The sequence below is a fragment of the Peromyscus leucopus genome, chromosome 2 (genome assembly GCF_004664715.2).
Source record: "Peromyscus leucopus breed LL Stock chromosome 2, UCI_PerLeu_2.1, whole genome shotgun sequence".
NCBI classification, from domain to species: Eukaryota; Metazoa; Chordata; class Mammalia; order Rodentia; family Cricetidae; genus Peromyscus; species Peromyscus leucopus.
In genome coordinates this window covers 10,287,183-10,304,024 of record NC_051064.1, presented here as the reverse complement: position 1 = coordinate 10,304,024, position 16,842 = coordinate 10,287,183, and the positions used below count along the sequence as shown (strand labels likewise).

At 35.9% G+C, this 16,842-nt stretch overlaps 1 protein-coding gene across 1 annotated transcript; it reads left to right on the top strand.

Moving 5' to 3' along the window:
- The first annotated feature begins 2,635 nt into the window (after window positions 1-2,635).
- Window positions 2,636-16,633, top strand: LOC114704094 (solute carrier family 7 member 13-like). Its single transcript, XM_028885137.2, has 4 exons — window positions 2,636-3,622; window positions 8,387-8,518; window positions 10,858-11,219; window positions 15,814-16,633. Exons 1-4 carry the CDS (start codon window positions 2,956-2,958, stop codon window positions 16,066-16,068), a joined length of 1,416 nt encoding a protein of 471 aa, XP_028740970.1. The 5' UTR covers window positions 2,636-2,955; the 3' UTR covers window positions 16,069-16,633.
- Window positions 16,634-16,842: the final 209 nt, after the last annotated feature.

Below are 16,842 nucleotides of genomic sequence, written 5' to 3'. Positions count from 1 at the left end.
TTACTAAATACAAATGGAGTGGATATTCTGAATGTAATTCTTACTTGGTAATTGTTCTTATTTTATATAGTTTCATTTGTTAAAGTTAATACCTTTCCTTTCTATTTAGACAATACCTAATAATTGTTATTATTTTACATAATTTTACTCTATTAGAGTTAAAATCTTTCCTTTTATTTGGACAAAAGGAGGAAATATTGTGAAATAATCTTTTTGTATACTCTGAAGATGTGTTACTCTGTTTGGTTTAATAAAAAGCTGTACGGGAAACATCTAGGCAGGATTTCTGAGTAGAAAGGATACTGGAAGAATAGGAGACCACAGGAGACACAGAGTAAGCAGGATGTGTACTATGAAGATAAGATAATAAAGCCAAGAGGCAGAAAGAAAATTAATGGAAATGGGTTAATTTAAGTTATATGAACTAGTTAGAAACAAGCTTAAGATATCAGCTGAGTTTTCTTAGTTAATAGTAAGTCTCCATGTCATTATTTGGGGAGTCAATAATCCTGACAAAAAAATCTGACAACATAGGGCACTAGGTCCAGCCAGGAAAAAGGCATTGTGCACTAGAGAACAGATAAGAAGTAAACTCTTTTCAATAGAGATTAATATTATTAATCTCATTATATAAAGGTGTCTATAAAAATAACAGCTAATGGGATGATCTTACATAAAAATAAAAGGAACCCTTAGCCTAAAATCTCTCAATAATCACTCCAGCATCATAGTCAGATAAATTCTGTAACTGCTATAAACTTGAATGTAATGATAATAATGAAAAATAATTCCACATACTGTATAAGTCATAAAGTTTGCTTTGTATTTTTTTATAAGGTTTATCCAGAAACTTACAGGGCTTAAAAGTTTAACAGTATGTTCATAGGTAATATTATCAACCTTCTTTTGTTAAGATGATGTTATACAATATCTTTAAAGCTAAATAGTCATCTTTGTCATAACTCCAGTTCCTCCTGATTAAAAGAATCACAGCTGGGCTCTAAAATGTTAATATTCCTTCAGCAGAGGAGGAGATAGAGATGGTCATTGAACCTTCACATTTGTATCCAGTTTTTGTTCCCACTTATAGGCAATTTGGTCCCAGTTGCATAGACCTTAAGGTTTTCTGGAGAAACTGGGATATACAGATTAGAAAAACTGGAAAAGAAGTGGTCCACCTGTGCTGCCACGGGAAAGCTGCTATATATACTGGGTAAAGGATTCAAGGAAAATACATTTTGCATAAAACATCCCTTAGGAAAAATTTCTTAAAACAAATGGTAAGTTTGTTTGTTAGTGTTACTTTTTCATGATATTAGGGTAATTTTGGTTAAGATGTCTTGTCCAAAGGTACTAAAGTTTGTTAGTTGATTTCTCACAGATATTTACAAATTGAACTCCTGTTCTACACTTTCTGATCTTGGTTCTCATTTATGAATTTTTTTTTTCTCATTTGAGCTTAGTGATGTCTCTAAAGTTCTTGATGAGATGTCAACTTACTCTCTCAAGATCAGTGAGACAACAAAATGTTATAAAAGATATAATTTAAGGTTATATCTCTAATAAAAGATTTAAATTGTTTTAGATAGGATTGATTATATAAATAAAAATGGGGACAAAAGCTAAAACCTTAAACTAAGTCACAGAATGTATAAATATGTTGTAAAGTGTTTATAGAGGATGAGACATACATAGTATGTGTAGTGGTTAAATGTATTATGTATGTAAAGTTATAAGTGTATTCATGTTAACAAAAATCTGACTAAAAGATGTGTGTCTAGTCACTTCATTGCTAACTTTGTTAAGCTTTAACCACATGAAGAAACAGTCATAATGGAAACAAAAATTAATTGCACACATTTTCCTTATAAAAACCCTTTTTACTTTTCTCCCCTATGATTATATTCCTTGTGCTAAAGTAAACTGTAAAATTGATTTAGGATATATAAGAGTACACTATAAAAGCATCAAGAAAATGAGGCTCCAGTTTCTCCATGGACTGTGCTTATGGTTTAAAGTTTATTCTGGTACTAAAAGAGCTTTCCTTAAAAAATCATAGTTTTAAGGCTCAAAATCTTTTTTTTATTTAAAAGAATTGTTTTATTCATTTTACATACTAACCACAGATACTCTTCTCTTCCCTCTTCCTGCTCCCCGCTCTTTCTCCCATCCCCTGGCCTCCCTATCCTCACATACAAAAGGCTAAGTTCTCCCATAGGGATACAGAAAAGCCTGGTACATTTAGTTGAGGCAGAACCAAGCCCCTCCTCATTGCATCAAGGGTAAACAAGGCATCCAACCATAGGTAATGGGATCCAGAAAGCCAGCTCATGCACCAGGGATTGATCCTGATCACACTGCCAGGGTCCCCTCAAACAGACCCAGCTACACAACTGTCTCCCATATGCAGAGGGCTTAGTCTGGTTTCATGCATGTTCCACAGCTGTCAGTCTAAAATTTGTGAGTTCCTATGAGCTTGGTTCAGTTGTCTCTGTAGATTTCCCCATCATGATCTTGACCCCCCCCCAAACTTGCTCATATAATCCCTCTTCCCTCTCTTCAACTGGATTCCGTGGATAGGCTCAAAATCTTAGTGTGGATAAATAACATTAGTTTATTTTGTATAAATAGAGTTAATAATTTATTGTAAATCTGCTCAAAATAACTGTCTTAGTTAGGATTCCCTAACTTTAAAAAATATTAACATATGGCATGTCTTAACTGTGGTCTTAGGAAGAATCGATAAAATCCTAGGATAATGCACAAGCTAATTATTTGCAAATTCATGTTAAGCTCAAAAATAAAAAATGTGGTGTAAGGATAAGGTTGCACATTTTGAGAGTGTCCTATTTGAGATAGCTCTGAAAGAGTTGATGGGAGGAATATAAGAAGAACAACTTCTGTGAGATTTAATATTAGTTTCTCAAGATTTGGAATACAAAAAAAGGCAAAACCATGCAACTCTTGAGGGCAATAGGATTCTTCCGTGGAAACATGTTTCTATTTAGTGCTGTCATAGGGGCAGGGATTTTTGTGTCTCCTAAAGGGGCATTGGAATACTCCTCACTGAACATCCCTGTTTCTCTGAGTATTTGGGTAGTTTGTGCTGTGCTGAGCATGATAAATGCTCTCTGTCTTGCAGAACTGGGGACAACCTTCCCTGTGAGTGCAGCACCTTATTACTTCATGAAACGATCTCTTGGATCTTCTGTTGCATTTCTTAGTCTTTGGATTAAACTTTTTGCTTATCCCCTAGGCCTGGGTGCTCAAAGCTTACTAATAGCAGGTTATCTAATCCAACCTTTCTATGTTGGGTGCCTGGCCCCAGAGCTACCAAAGAAATGTCTGGCTTTGGCTGTTTTGTGGTCACTTGGAATTCTTAATGCTCAAGGGGTGACTACAGTGTTTTGGTTTAATACTATCAGCAGTTTGATAAAGATGGGTGTTCTTTGTCTCATTATTCTAACTGGGATTGTGCTGTTAGTGATTGGGAAAAGAGAAAATGTGTCCAGGTTTGAGAATGCTTTGGATGCTGACCTTCCTGATGCCTCGCAGATTGTAGAAGCCATTCTTCAAGTATTTTATGCATACATGGGATCATCACTCCTAGTCAACATAGCAGGTAACTCCATTTACTGAAAACTTCTGGCAACATAAAAAATGAATATTCAGAGCTTATGAAGAAAATAAGTGTTGCTGTTTAGTGTTTTGTAATGTAAATCCACAGATTCTACATTATATGGCCACTATAAAACTTCTACACATAACCACTCAAACAGAGTATGCAAAATTTAGTTTTCTTTGTGTTATGCCTCTTGTATAATACCTTGAGTTTCTTTTTTAAATTCCAAAGAAAAGCATGATTATCTGTACTTCCAGATTTTATTTTCCAGTAGACCTCAGCATTTTGAGGCATTTTTTGTTAAATAGTAATTAAATAATTCATATTCCTAATTAAAAATGTATCACATATTTGAGGTTTTTGGTATATTCTAGTACTTCTAACCAAACCCTTTCACCCATCCAGAACTAAACACAGCCAGTCATTTGATTTTAGTTCCCTTCATTATCCATAGACTTGTCTATGAAAATATCACATCTTTCTCTTTTGTGTCCCTAGGAATAGCAAAATTAGTAAAATGCTTTCTCATTTTTATCTTGCATTGTTTTTCTTATAGTTCATTCCATGATAGTATTAGTTATCTATGGCAATGATTTTTCTGATGTGCTTCACTTTCATGAACATTTAAAGTCTTTCTGAAGTTTTCCATATAAGAGTTAAACAGTGTTAGAGCCTTCTCTGTATACAATATTGCTACTTTGTTCATACTGCCTACTTTGATATTCAAAAAATTTGGGAATAGGTGTATAAAACTCCCATTAAAAAGTTTGGGGGGCTGGAGAAATGGCTCAGTTGTTAAGAGTACTGACTGCTCTTTTAGAGGACCTGGGTTCAATTTCCAGCACCCACATGGTAGCTCACAATTGTCAGTGACCAGTGGACCAGACACCCATGCCAAAACACCAACACACATAAAATAAAAATAAATACATTTTAAAAAGTGTAGATAAGAGTAATTTACTATATTTCATTTACATTGCAAAACTATAAAACTTAAAATATTAAGGAAGAATATTGAATCTCCCTATGACTTTCAAATAATATCTTTTCAAAAATCATTAAAATAAGAAACACTTCATCTTGCCTAACTAGTTGTAATGCTTCTGTAGGCTTTATGCTTGAAATAACTGCAAAAATTTCCCAAAACTTATAATTTCTTGAAATATTTTATTTTATGATTATAAAAATTTTCCCAATAAATTAAAGGCTTTTGTCATTCATATACATTATTAAAAGATGTAGATGACAAGACTGTATTATATTTCTTAGTAAATGTTAATTCTAGTCAGTGAGCTCCACTGTAATTTTATTCATTCATATGTCATATATTCATCCTATCCCCTCACCTTCCATTCTCGTTTCCCTGCTCCCCTCTCCTGTCCCTGCACATTGTCCATGTCTCATCTGTTTCTCTGTCTTTATCTCTGTGTGTTCTTGTCTCCACCTCGCGCTCCTCTCTCTGTATGCATGCATTAGACACCACAGCTGATTTCATATGTTGAGAACTGTGAGTAGCTCTGCAATTGATGCCTGAACAAGTCTATTTTGTATGCCAAGTTCACTTCCTTCTGATATACATTCAGGAATGGGATGGTGATATCATATGGCAGTTCTATTTTTAATATTTTGGTGAACTTTCTGCTATCCACAGTAGCTGCAATAAGTATCCTCTTCAAGAGTGTGTAAGAGGCCATTAAAATTATTACAGTTTTGGTTATCTTCTCTATGATGACTAAAGATATTGAACATTTTCTCATAAAGGAATCAGTTACTTGTACTGATCATGTGAATTGTCTTTTCATATGATAGATGACTTGTTAACCAGAAGATTTTAAATCTTTTTATTTTTTATATGTCCTGTATTTTTAACACAATGTCTGATGAACAGTTGGTAAATTTTCCTTTCATTGTTGGTTGTCTTATAATTCTTGAATGTTACCTTTTCAATTTAGAAGCTTTTATAATTTGATGTAATGGCATTTGTCAGAGCTTTGTTTTATTTACTGTGCTTTATATTTAGAATATTCTCAATTTGACTTATAAACTGATTTGTCCACTCAGTTTTTGCTAATAATTTTTGTAGTTTGGGTCCTATATTAATGCCATTATTTGTTTTGAGTTAGTTTTTTTACAAGATGAGAGAGAAGGTGTCTGGCTTAAATCTTCTACCTATAAACATTATATATTTCCAGCATTTGAAAAAGGCTGTTTGTATCATTATCATTGATAACTTTGTTGAGAATCACTTGTTTGAGATTGGTTGATTTAGTCTAGGTGCATCTTTCTCCTATATTAGTCTACAAGTCTGCTTTTTGACAACTCAATCCTGATTCTACCATAAAAAATGAATATCTTTGCCGGGCGGTGGTGGCGCATGCCTTTAATCCCAGCACTCGGGAGGCAGAGCCAGGTGGATCTCTGTGAGTTCGAGGCCAGCCTGGGCTACCAAGTGAATTCCAGGAAAAGGCACAAAGCTACACAGAGAAACCCTGTCTTGAAAAACCAAAAAAAAAAAAAAAAAAAAAAGAATATCTTTTATCTATCTCCTAACCGGTGATTAATTGGGTCCATTCTGTCTTTGCTACACAAACAAAGCTCCAGTGAGTTCATGTATAACATTTTGAATGTTTACATTTGAGAAAAGTTTAACTGAGTATGTGCTAAGGTATGGGATTTCTGGATCATAGTGTAAATGACTTCATATTTACTGACTTTCCATACCTGTAACACCAATAACTTAATATCCTCCACTGTTCAATATGGTATTCAAAATTTGGAGAGACTCCAAAATTTTTTGTCATTGAGTCATCTCAGTAGACAAGTCACAGATTAAATCTGTTATGACTAATTTTTACTTCTATTTCCTCCCATGTTAGTGAGGCTAAGCATCTTCTACTTTTTAACCATTCATATTTCATCATTTAGGAACTGCTTGTTTTATAATTTTGAACTGATTAGTGGCCACAATGGGTACACTGAGGAAAGAATTCTCTCATTTTTTGTTGATAATACATGGATTGCTTCCCAGTTACATTTATTTTTCATGGTTTAACTTTTTGGAGGTGTTGTTAAATAGGCTAAGAGATTTTCAATTCAAAGAGACACAAATTTATTTACTTTCTTGAATATATTTTATTACACACAATGTTTAAAATACCTTAAATGTTTCTTTCTTACAAACTATGTATAGAAAAATTTTTAGATATCTATTTTTATCTATGTATTCATCCCATCATAATCTTATTTCATTTGGGAAATTAAATTTTTATAAAACATACAGGAATTATACGAAGTAAGTTAATTGCCACATTGAATATTAAATTTCTATTCACATAAAAAGAATCATTCACATAACTATCAATTTATTTATTCAATGAATGCAGGATATTGTAGATGTAACCAACCATTTTATTAAAATAAAAAAACACAGAACCAATGTAAAAGAGAAAGCCGAGATGTCAGAGCTCAGAGCTAAAATCTTACCTCCTGAAGTGCTCCTAGCTTCCCGAAAGAGAGCTACTTCCTGTGTGTCTGTCTTTAAATAGTCTTTCTGTTCTGCCTTCTCATTGGTTGTAAACCCAAACACATGACTGCTTCATCACTGCCTGTAAGTACCGCCTTCCAGGTCTTAAAGGCATATGTCTCCAATTCTGGCTGTATCCCTGAACACACAGAGATCTAACTAGCTCTTCTACCAAATGCTGGGATTAAAGGGGTGTGCCACCACCACCACCACCACCACCACCACCACCACCATGCTCTTGCTATGGCTCTAATAGCTCTGACCCCTGGGCAACTTTATTTATTAACATACAATGAAAATCACATTTCAGTACAAATAAAATACCACCATATTTCCCCTTTTCTATTTTAATAAAAAGAAAAAAGGCAAAAGGTTATAACTAACAAAAGAAAAACTATATACAAAAGTACAATAACTATATACAATATATACAAGTAACAAATACCTAAACGATGTCTAGTCCATTTGTATTTGACAAATTAGAGAAAATAATTCCATTATCTATCCTATTTTGGTAAGTCCAAAATGTATCTAATTCACTTTCTATCCTAATTAATCTTCAACTATAACTAACTAATCTTCAACTCCCTCAGAGACCCAAGAAGGGAATAATATTAGCTAACAAAAATAAAAACAGGAAGTGCATGCAAGCAACTTCCAAAAAATTTGTGAGTTGACAGAAACAGCCAGCTGCCTGGGCAGTCACCTGAGGTTTCTCTGCAGTGTTGGGGCATCATCTTCAGCCTATAGGCTTAGTGTTTCTGACAGACTCATTTGTGATGTAGGATGTACACAAGGTCAACAGTTCAACCTCACATTGGGTGAGAGCAGTCCATGTACCAGAAACACCTGAATTCCACTAGTGTCATGTCATGATTCAGGATTTTAAATTCTGGAAATTGTTGACAGTTTTTGAATTCAGCTGTTCATTCTTCTTGGCTGTGTATATATGGCTTCATCTTAGCATCCCCTTCTTCTCCACATCCCTCTATTAAATGCCAGTCTACTATTGAGAGGCGTGAGCTTTCAGCTGCGGTTCCATTGCACAACAGAAGCCATCGTTATCATAAAAAAAGCCAGCATTCAAGCAAAACTCCTGTACCAAAAACAAACAAAAAAAAAAAACAGAATCAGTTTAAGAAAGTGAAAGGAGTATAGCATCTGACAAATATTTCCTTCCTTTTTCGTGCATATGTTTCACGATATGCCACTTTTTTGATGACTTTACTTGTGTTTTGCAGGAGAAATAAAAAATCCCTCTGAGACGATTCCCAAATCTTTGATTTCTAGTCTGCCTGTTATAGCTGTGCTTTATGTATTGACTAATGTATCCTACCTCACAGTTTTGACACCTCAGGAAATCATTGCTTCAGGTATGTCTGGGTACAAATAAATACAAGTATCTTTAAACTTGCAAAGAGCTTTTAATTCTCTTGCACACAAACACATTATGCTCTAAATAACTCACTATAATATACAAAACAGTCACCTTCTGCCTCACACATGCCACCTGGAAACTGAGCCTCACAATCCTCTCTTGCAGTCTAGTTGGAATAATTTTAAGTTCCATACCTCATGCACACAAGGGCTTTTAAAAATTTGTTTCTATCTCATGCTGGAGAGCTTGAAGACAGTGTAAAATCTTCAAGTAGAATAGGAAAACTGTACTCAAAATCAGAATGCAGCTGGGTGGTGGTGGTGGATGCCTTTAATCCCAGCACTCAGGAGGCAGAGGCAGATGGATCTCTATGAGTTCGAGGCCATCCTGGTCTACAGAGTGAATTCTAGGACAGCCAGGACTGTTACACAGAGAAACTTTGTCTCAAAAAAACAAACAAACAAAAAAAATCAGAATGTAGTGATACCTCTGAATAATAAGTTCTTTGAGATTCAGATTAAAGATCACCTATAGAAGCACAGATTAACAGTTTTAACTTTGCAAATGTTGGGAAAAAAAACTCTAGATGTGTAAACACTTGTGATGGAAATAGGGTTAAAAATAACTTAAATACTCAATAAATAGGAATAGAAAAATACTATCAAAACATAGCAATATAACTGTAACAATAAATTTTAACAATAGCTTATAATCAAAAATTTTCTTTTGGTTTTTCAAGACAAGGTTTCTCTGTAGCTTTAGGGCCTGTCCTGGAGCTCACTCTGTAGACCAGGCTGGCCTCAAACTCACAGAGATCTGCCTGTCTCTGCCTTCTGAGTGCTGGTATTGAAGGCTTGCACCACCATTGCCCAGCTCTATAATCAATATTTATGTACATAGTTTGGATCAGTTTTGGACTATGTAAGACACAGTTATGAAATTATTTCTTAGCTTTCAAATGCCAAATATTCATATCACTTAATCATATTATATTTTATTTCCATTGGGAAAAATCTTTCCATTTATGTATTTTATTTTATGAGTGTTTTAGTGACTGTTTTATTTACCCATTTTGTTCCTATCAATTCTCCACAAATTTTCTGATAAAAGTTATCCATTGGTTTAACTCACACACTTATAAGATAACCATTTATGATGGGTCCAGACAAATAATTCTATCCTTCACAGGGTCTGTAACTTGTAGTGATACCTCTGGAGACTCCTGCAGCTTAAAAATCAGTGGCACTGAAGCTTAACATAGACTGAACTCTTAAGTTCAGGTGACTTATTGTTCTTTGAGCAGAAAATTCTGAAATATGTGGATGATTGGATTAGGGCAAATGTTTGTGACTGAGAAAATAGGAAGCCTGACAAGAATATGAAAAATGTGGATATGATGCAAGTCAGAACACTATCCGAAAGGAACAGAAGAAAGGAAAATTGGTTTCTATTGTTCCTTAAGTAGGAGAAAGGAATAACAAGAGCCCTTTAGCAGAATAAATTCTGCCATAAAAGCAATGATGCTTCAAGTGACTGCCACACAAGGTCATGATGTGAACAATCTGACAGATACATCATGTCTGATTAATTGCCACAACTGGTGTCACAGTGAAGTAGCTGAGTGATGTTATTTGAACGTCAAATGTCCCCCATGGACTTAACTGTTTGATTATTTGGACTCCAGCTAGGAGTGCTGTTTTGAAGTCTATAGAACCTTTCAGATGTAGAGCCTTGCTGAAGAAATGGAGTCATTTTGGGGGTTCCTTGAGATCTGACAACTCAGCCCCCTTTCTGCCCTTTCTGTCTGCTTTCTGACTAAAGATTCAATGTGACCAAATACCTTATAATTTTGCCATCAAAACTTGCCTGACATGATGTACTGTTTACCTCATGTAAGCCAAAATAGATCCTACTTAAGTATGTTCTTGTCAGGCAAATATTTGGTCACAGCAAGAAGACAAGTGACTAATACACTGAGTCACAGGACACATGCTTTGTAGAGTATGTTGTACATTATCATGTCTCCATCTTCTCACAAACTAGCTGATGTTGTTGATTTACCAGGTAACCAGTGCACCAGTTGAGGGGGCAAGAACTATGCAATATGATGAATAGACTAAATACTGGGACATAAGGACTTTTAATGCCCTTTACTTATAAAAGCAAATCACAAGGCCTTACCTGACTCAAGAAGTAAGTAAAGAAACTCCTTCTTCTGGCAGGAACATCCAAGTTACATTGATTGTGAAGGAAAGAAGATAGGGTTATTGCTATGTTCTCAATAAACACAATAGCTTTCATTCTTGAATTTCTGTTTAATTTTTTTTTTTATAGAATCTGTTGCAGTCACATGGATGAATGGAGTATTCCCTTCCATGCAATGGATCATTTCTTTGGGGATCTCAATTTCATTACTGAATACCACTGTCTGTGGAATACTTACAGCATCAAGGAATTTCTATTCTGCCAGCCAAGAAGGACAGCTGCCTTTCATTTACGCTATGCTTAATGACCACCACTGCCCAGTTGTAGCTGTCACTCAAATTATCATCTTATCATCTGTGGCAATACTATTTTTGAATGTAACCTATACAATAAAATATATAGGACAAGTATACACGTTCATGAATGCACTAAATATAATGGCTTTACTTAAACTGAGGTACAAGGAGCCAGATCTACCTAGGCCTTATAAGGTAAATCAAAGTGATAACATTAAATTTCTCCTGTCTTTATATGAATAATATTGGATGAAAATTGATTTTTAATTAATTTATTTTACATCTCAGCCACAGTTTCCTTTCCCTCCTCTCCTCTTAGTCCTTCCCTGAATGAAATAAATCCTCCTCTGTTCCCACCCTCTAATCCTCTCCTCCTCTGTTTCTGTTTAGGAAAGATCAGGTTTCCCATGACTATCAGTAAAACATGGTATATCAAATTGCAATAAGAATAAGCACCTCATAAAACCAGCAAAAGAGTCTGAGACAACCCCTGTTCCCACTGTAAGCAGTCCAAGAGGACCAAGCTACACAACTCTAACATATGCAGAGGGCCTAGGTCAGTCCCATGCAGGCTCCCTGGGGTTGATTCAGTCTCTGTGAGCCTCCTTGAGCCCAGTTAGTGGATTCTTTGAGCTTTTTTTGTGGTGTCCTTGACCCCTCTGGCTCCTACAATCCTTTCTTTCCCTCTTCTGCAGGATTCCCCAATCTATGCCTAATGTTTGGCTTTGAGTCTTCATCTGTTTCCACCAGTTGCTGGATGAAGCCTCTCTGATGACAACTGGGTTAGGCACCAATTTATGAGTAGAGCAGAATATCATGAGGCATCATTACATTGACAGTTTTATTCCTTCAGTTGTGCTTGGTTCTCTCATAAGGTTCTAGGTTGTCAAGTCTGTGTTACCTGGTGCTTCTGGCAGTGTTAGGCATGGGCTTACTCTTCTGGCATGGGTTTTAGGCTAGATGGGTCGTTGGTTGGCCACTCCCTCAATTACTAAGGCCACCCTTACCCCAGCACATCCCATAGGTAGGACAGACTGTAGGTTGAAGATTATGTGGCTGGATTGGTTTCCCACTCCCTCTGCTTGAAGTCTTGCCTGGTCACAGGAGATGCCCAGTTCAGGCTAGTATTCCCCAATGCTAGACGTCTTTGCTGGGGTCATCCTTATAGATTCCTGGGAGATTCCCTTGTGCCAGGTTTTTACCTGACCCTGAACTGCCCCCCCCCTTTTCTAGTAGCCTCTTTCAGTACTCCCCTCCTTTGTCACCACCCCTAACTTGATTCTTCATGTTCCCATCTCTACCCTCCGCAGTCCACTCATGAAGTTTCTTCTATTTCTTCTTCCCAAGGAGATCTAGGAGTACCTCCTTGAATCATCCTTGTTACCTAGTCTCTCTGGGTCTGTTGATTTTAGCATAGTTTTCTTTTATTTTACAGCTAATGTCCATTTATAATGAGTAGATACCATGTTTGTCTTTTTCAGTGTGGGTTACCTCTCTCAGGATGATTTTTTCTAGTTCTGTTTGCTTTCAAATTTTCTGGTGTCATTGGTTTTAACAGCTGAGCAATACTCCACTGAGGAAATGTACCACATTTTCTTTATCCAATCCTCAGTTGAAGGACATCTAGGTTGTTTGTAGGTTTTGGATACAATGAATAAAGCTGTTATGAACATAGTTAGTCTGTCAGAGTGTACAAGACATCAGTCCAGACCCATTTGTATTTTAGGATCTCTGTTGAGAAGTTGGGTGTGATTCTAATAGGGCTGCTTTTACATCTTATTTCGCATTTCCCCCTTGCCACTTCTAATATTCTTTACTGTTGTTGTTTTTTATGTTTAGTGTTCTGAATATTTGGTGAGGGGATTTTGTTTTCTGATCCACTTTATTTGGTGTTCTGTAAAATTTTGTACCTCTATACGCATGTCTTACTTTAGATTAAGAAAAATTTCTTCCATAATTTTGTTAAATATATCCTCTGGGTTTTTGAGCTGTGTTTCTTCTCCTTCTATGATTCAGTCTTTTCATAGTGTCACAGATTTCTTAGATGTTTTGTGTTAGGAATTTTTTATATTTAACATTTTCTTTGACCAATCCATCTATTTCCACTATCATGTCTTCAACACCTGAGAGTCTCTCACCCATAAATTCTGCAGTCTCAATATGTAATACCACTCTTTCAGCATACTGAGAGTCAGTTACTATGTTGAGAGGTTCTGAAAAATCCATCAATACCAACAGAATAGCATACAATTCTGATTTTTGAACTGAATTATAAGGACTTTGAACCACTTTACTTAAATTTTCTGCTTTGTAACCTGCCTTTCCTTGTTTGTTGGCATCTGTATAAAATGTATGAACTCCAGATATGGGTTTTTTGCCATACAATTTGAGGCAAGATCCAATCAGCTCTCTTTATAAAATGAATTCTTTCACTTTTGGGATTTTTGCTGTTAATTTCTCCCAAAAATTACTGTAAGCTCTTTGCCAAGGTTCACTTTCTGTCCATAATTTTTCAATGTCCTCCTTAGTTAAAGGTATGACAATTTCTGCTGGGTCTATTCCTGCTAATTGACGAAGTCTCAATTTTCCTTTCCAAATCAAGTCAGAGATTTTTTCCACATAAGTTTTTAATTTTTTATTTGGTTTATTTGGTAAAAATATCCATTCCAATATAATATCTTCCCTCTGCATTAATATTCCAGTAGGAGAATGCCTAGAAGGTAAAATAACCAAAATGCAATCCAGCTTTGGATCAATACGATCCACGTGCCCTTCATGTACTTTCTTTTTTACCAAGGCCAATTCTCTCTCAGCTTCAGGTGATAATTCTCTTGGACTATTTAATTCCTTGTCACCTTCTAAGGTTTTGAACAAACTAGTCAGTTCATCAATTTTTACCCCAACAATAGTTCATAGATAAGAAATATCTATGAGCGAATTTCAAAACAGCCACCTAGTGTCCTAGGTGTGAATCCAGAGAGAGAGAGAGAGAGAGAGAGAGAGAGAGAGAGAGAGAGAGAGAGAGAGAGAGAGAAAGAGAGAAAGGGAGAGAGAGAGAGAGAGAGAGAGAGAGAGAGAGAGAGAGAGAGAGAGAGAGAAAGTGAAAGAGAGAGAGAAAGCGAAGGTGTAGCTGGCTAAAGCTTAAATCCAGCCACTTGTTCCCTCTTGAGCCGAGTCAAGGCTTGACTTTACAGGCAGGGGCCCTGTTTGGCAGGGCAGGCCTGAGTTGTTTGTAGCACTGGCTTTAAGCAAGCAGCTCATGGTTAGTCCGGCCTGAGGCCAAGCAGACCTGGGCCGGGGCTAGGGAGCTGACCGCTCGGACTAGGGAGCTGGCCCCAAGCAATTTTTAATGGATTCTTGTCACGTTGGGCACCAGATGTAGATGTAACCAATCGTCTTATTAAAATAAGAAACACAGAGCCAATGTAAAAGAGAGATCAGAGCTCAGAGCTAAAATCTTACCTCCTGCAGTGCTCCTAGCTTCCCCGAGAGAGAGATTCTTCCCGTTTGTCTGTCTTTAAATACCAATCCATCTATTTCCACTATCATGTCTTCAACACCGGAGAGTCTCTCATCCATCTATTGTATTCTGTTGGTGATGCTCTTATCTGTAGTTCTGTTCACTTACCCATATTTTTCCATTTCCAGGGTTCCCTCCATTTGTTTTTTTTTTTTTTTTTTTTTATTGCTTTTATTTCCATTTTCAGGTCTTTAAAAGTTTCTTTCATTTTTTTTTCTTGGCTTTCCTTTAGGGATTTACTGATTTCATCTAATTTTTTGCTTGTCTTTTCCTTGATTTCTTTAAGGCATTTTTCATTTCCTCTTTAAGGACTTCTGTCATGTTCATAAAGTCATTTTAAGGTCATTTTCTTGTATTTCAGCTGTGTTGAATTTTCAGGTCTTGATGTCATAGGATAGCTGAATTCTCATAGGGCCATACTGTGCTTTCTGTTATTGATTGTGTTCTTACGCTGGCATTTAGGCATCCAGATTTGGAATGATTATAGTTCTAGGTGTTGATTCCTGCATTTGTCCTTGCTGGATGGGAATTTTTCCCCTTGGTTTCTGCTTCCTCTCTGGTCTTCTGACCTAAATGTCCAAGAGATTTGGTGGCTAGTGAGTAAAGAGTTCCTTCTGGTTTTTTTGAGGCTTGGAGTCCCTAGATCCAGCTTGGTCTTGCATAAAGCTGATGTCTTCTTCTGAAGTTGTAGGCCAGGATATGGAGCTCAAGGGAGGAGGTGCAATTTAAGGTTGTTGGGTGGGTTTTAAAGTGTTAGCAGGCAGTGTGTGGTGTCTTACCTGGGGTTCCTAGATCTGGCCTGGCCTCTGGTAAAACCAAAATCTTCCCTAGAAGTTGTAGACTGAGACATGGAGCCCAGGGATCTGGGGTTGTTGGACAGGCTAAAAAGGGTTTAGTGGGCAGTGTCTTACCTGAGGTCCCTAAAACTAGCCTGCCCTCCTCTAAGGCCTCCAGGGCTATGGGGCCTAGTTTAGAGGTCAGGGGAGGGAGTCGAATGAATATTGTTTCTGGTTGCAAGCTCAATCTATGACACATTTGACCTAGGTTACCAGTTCCTAATTTTGTGATATGGACCATTTGGGGATTGATTTCTTTTTATTATGTAAAAACTTCAACTTATTGTTCATTGGAATTTCTTATTGATGCTAAAGATTGAACCAAGTGACATAAAAGGCCCAGGTTTAAGACCAATCAAAGTATATTTTTGCTTGTCATAGAAAACTTTGAGAAAAAAGCCACTGCTTATTTTAATTTTCTTTTTACTTTTAGGTGTGGTTGCCATTTGTATTTGGAACAATAGCTTTATCTTTGTTTCTACTCTTCATGCCAATTATTAAGTCTCCAACATTAGATCATCTCTATGAGGTCATCATTTTTTGTGCTGGACTTCCTTGTTACTGGCTTCATATTCTCCTTAAAAAACATGTTGGTGTTTTTGATAAAATCACTTGTTATTTACAATTACTATTCAATGTTTCCCCACTTGAAGATCAAGATAAATCCTTTTCTGCAGAGGAAAACTGACCACAGAAATTTCTGAAGCTAATAAATCTTGACAAGTAAACTTTTTGTGAATTAATATAATCTTTTATTTTTAAATGCATATACTTTTAAAGACAGAAGAAAACACAAAGGCACCAAACACAAAATTAAATGACACTGAAATGTTAAATTCTTTTATTTTATAACAAATTACATATCATTTATCTATATTAAAATATAACCTTAAATGTATACTAATCAATAAGTATAGATATTTATGGATAAGAAAATGATAACACATTTAATCACAGCTTATGGCATTTCACCCACTGATTTCAGTGGTTGAGAAAAAGAAACATTTAAATAAAAGGTATAAAATATAAAAATGTTTATCATTCAAGTACTCTTGTACTTTACATTGAGAACTTAATTCAATATCTTTTTTTGCCATGGCTTAATGGGTCAAGAAATTTAAAGTTTACACAAATTACACAATATTCAAACTGTTTAAAAAGCGTATGTGTTCTTCATTTATTCACTCCACCCCTGTGAAGTCTGAAAATTATTCTGTAAATGATTTAATAAATAAATCTGTATAATTCATTTAGTAAATGTCTTCATATCTTTTGTATAAGTTCTCATTTGAGAATTTACTCTATTTTAAAACTTTTGTTTATCCTTTACCAAATCTTACAGGTGTTGGGTATAAGAATGGAGTGGTATTCCCTCTCACAACACCCTCTTCCTTTCCCCTCCCCATGTGATCCTCTCATTCCACTCCCTTCCACCCATACTTATCTGTTCTATTCCCCTTTC

Bases quoted from the DNA above. Each gene is read 5' to 3' on its own strand.
- LOC114704094 (XM_028885137.2), top strand. From the start codon at position 2,956: ATGCAACTCTTGAGGGCAATAGGATTCTTCCGTGGAAACATGTTTCTA. The intron at 3,623-8,386 runs GTAACTCCATTT...TGTGTTTTGCAG, and splicing joins ACTCCTAGTCAACATAGCAG to GAGAAATAAAAAATCCCTCT. The intron at 11,220-15,813 runs GTAAATCAAAGT...TTTTACTTTTAG, and splicing joins ATCTACCTAGGCCTTATAAG to GTGTGGTTGCCATTTGTATT.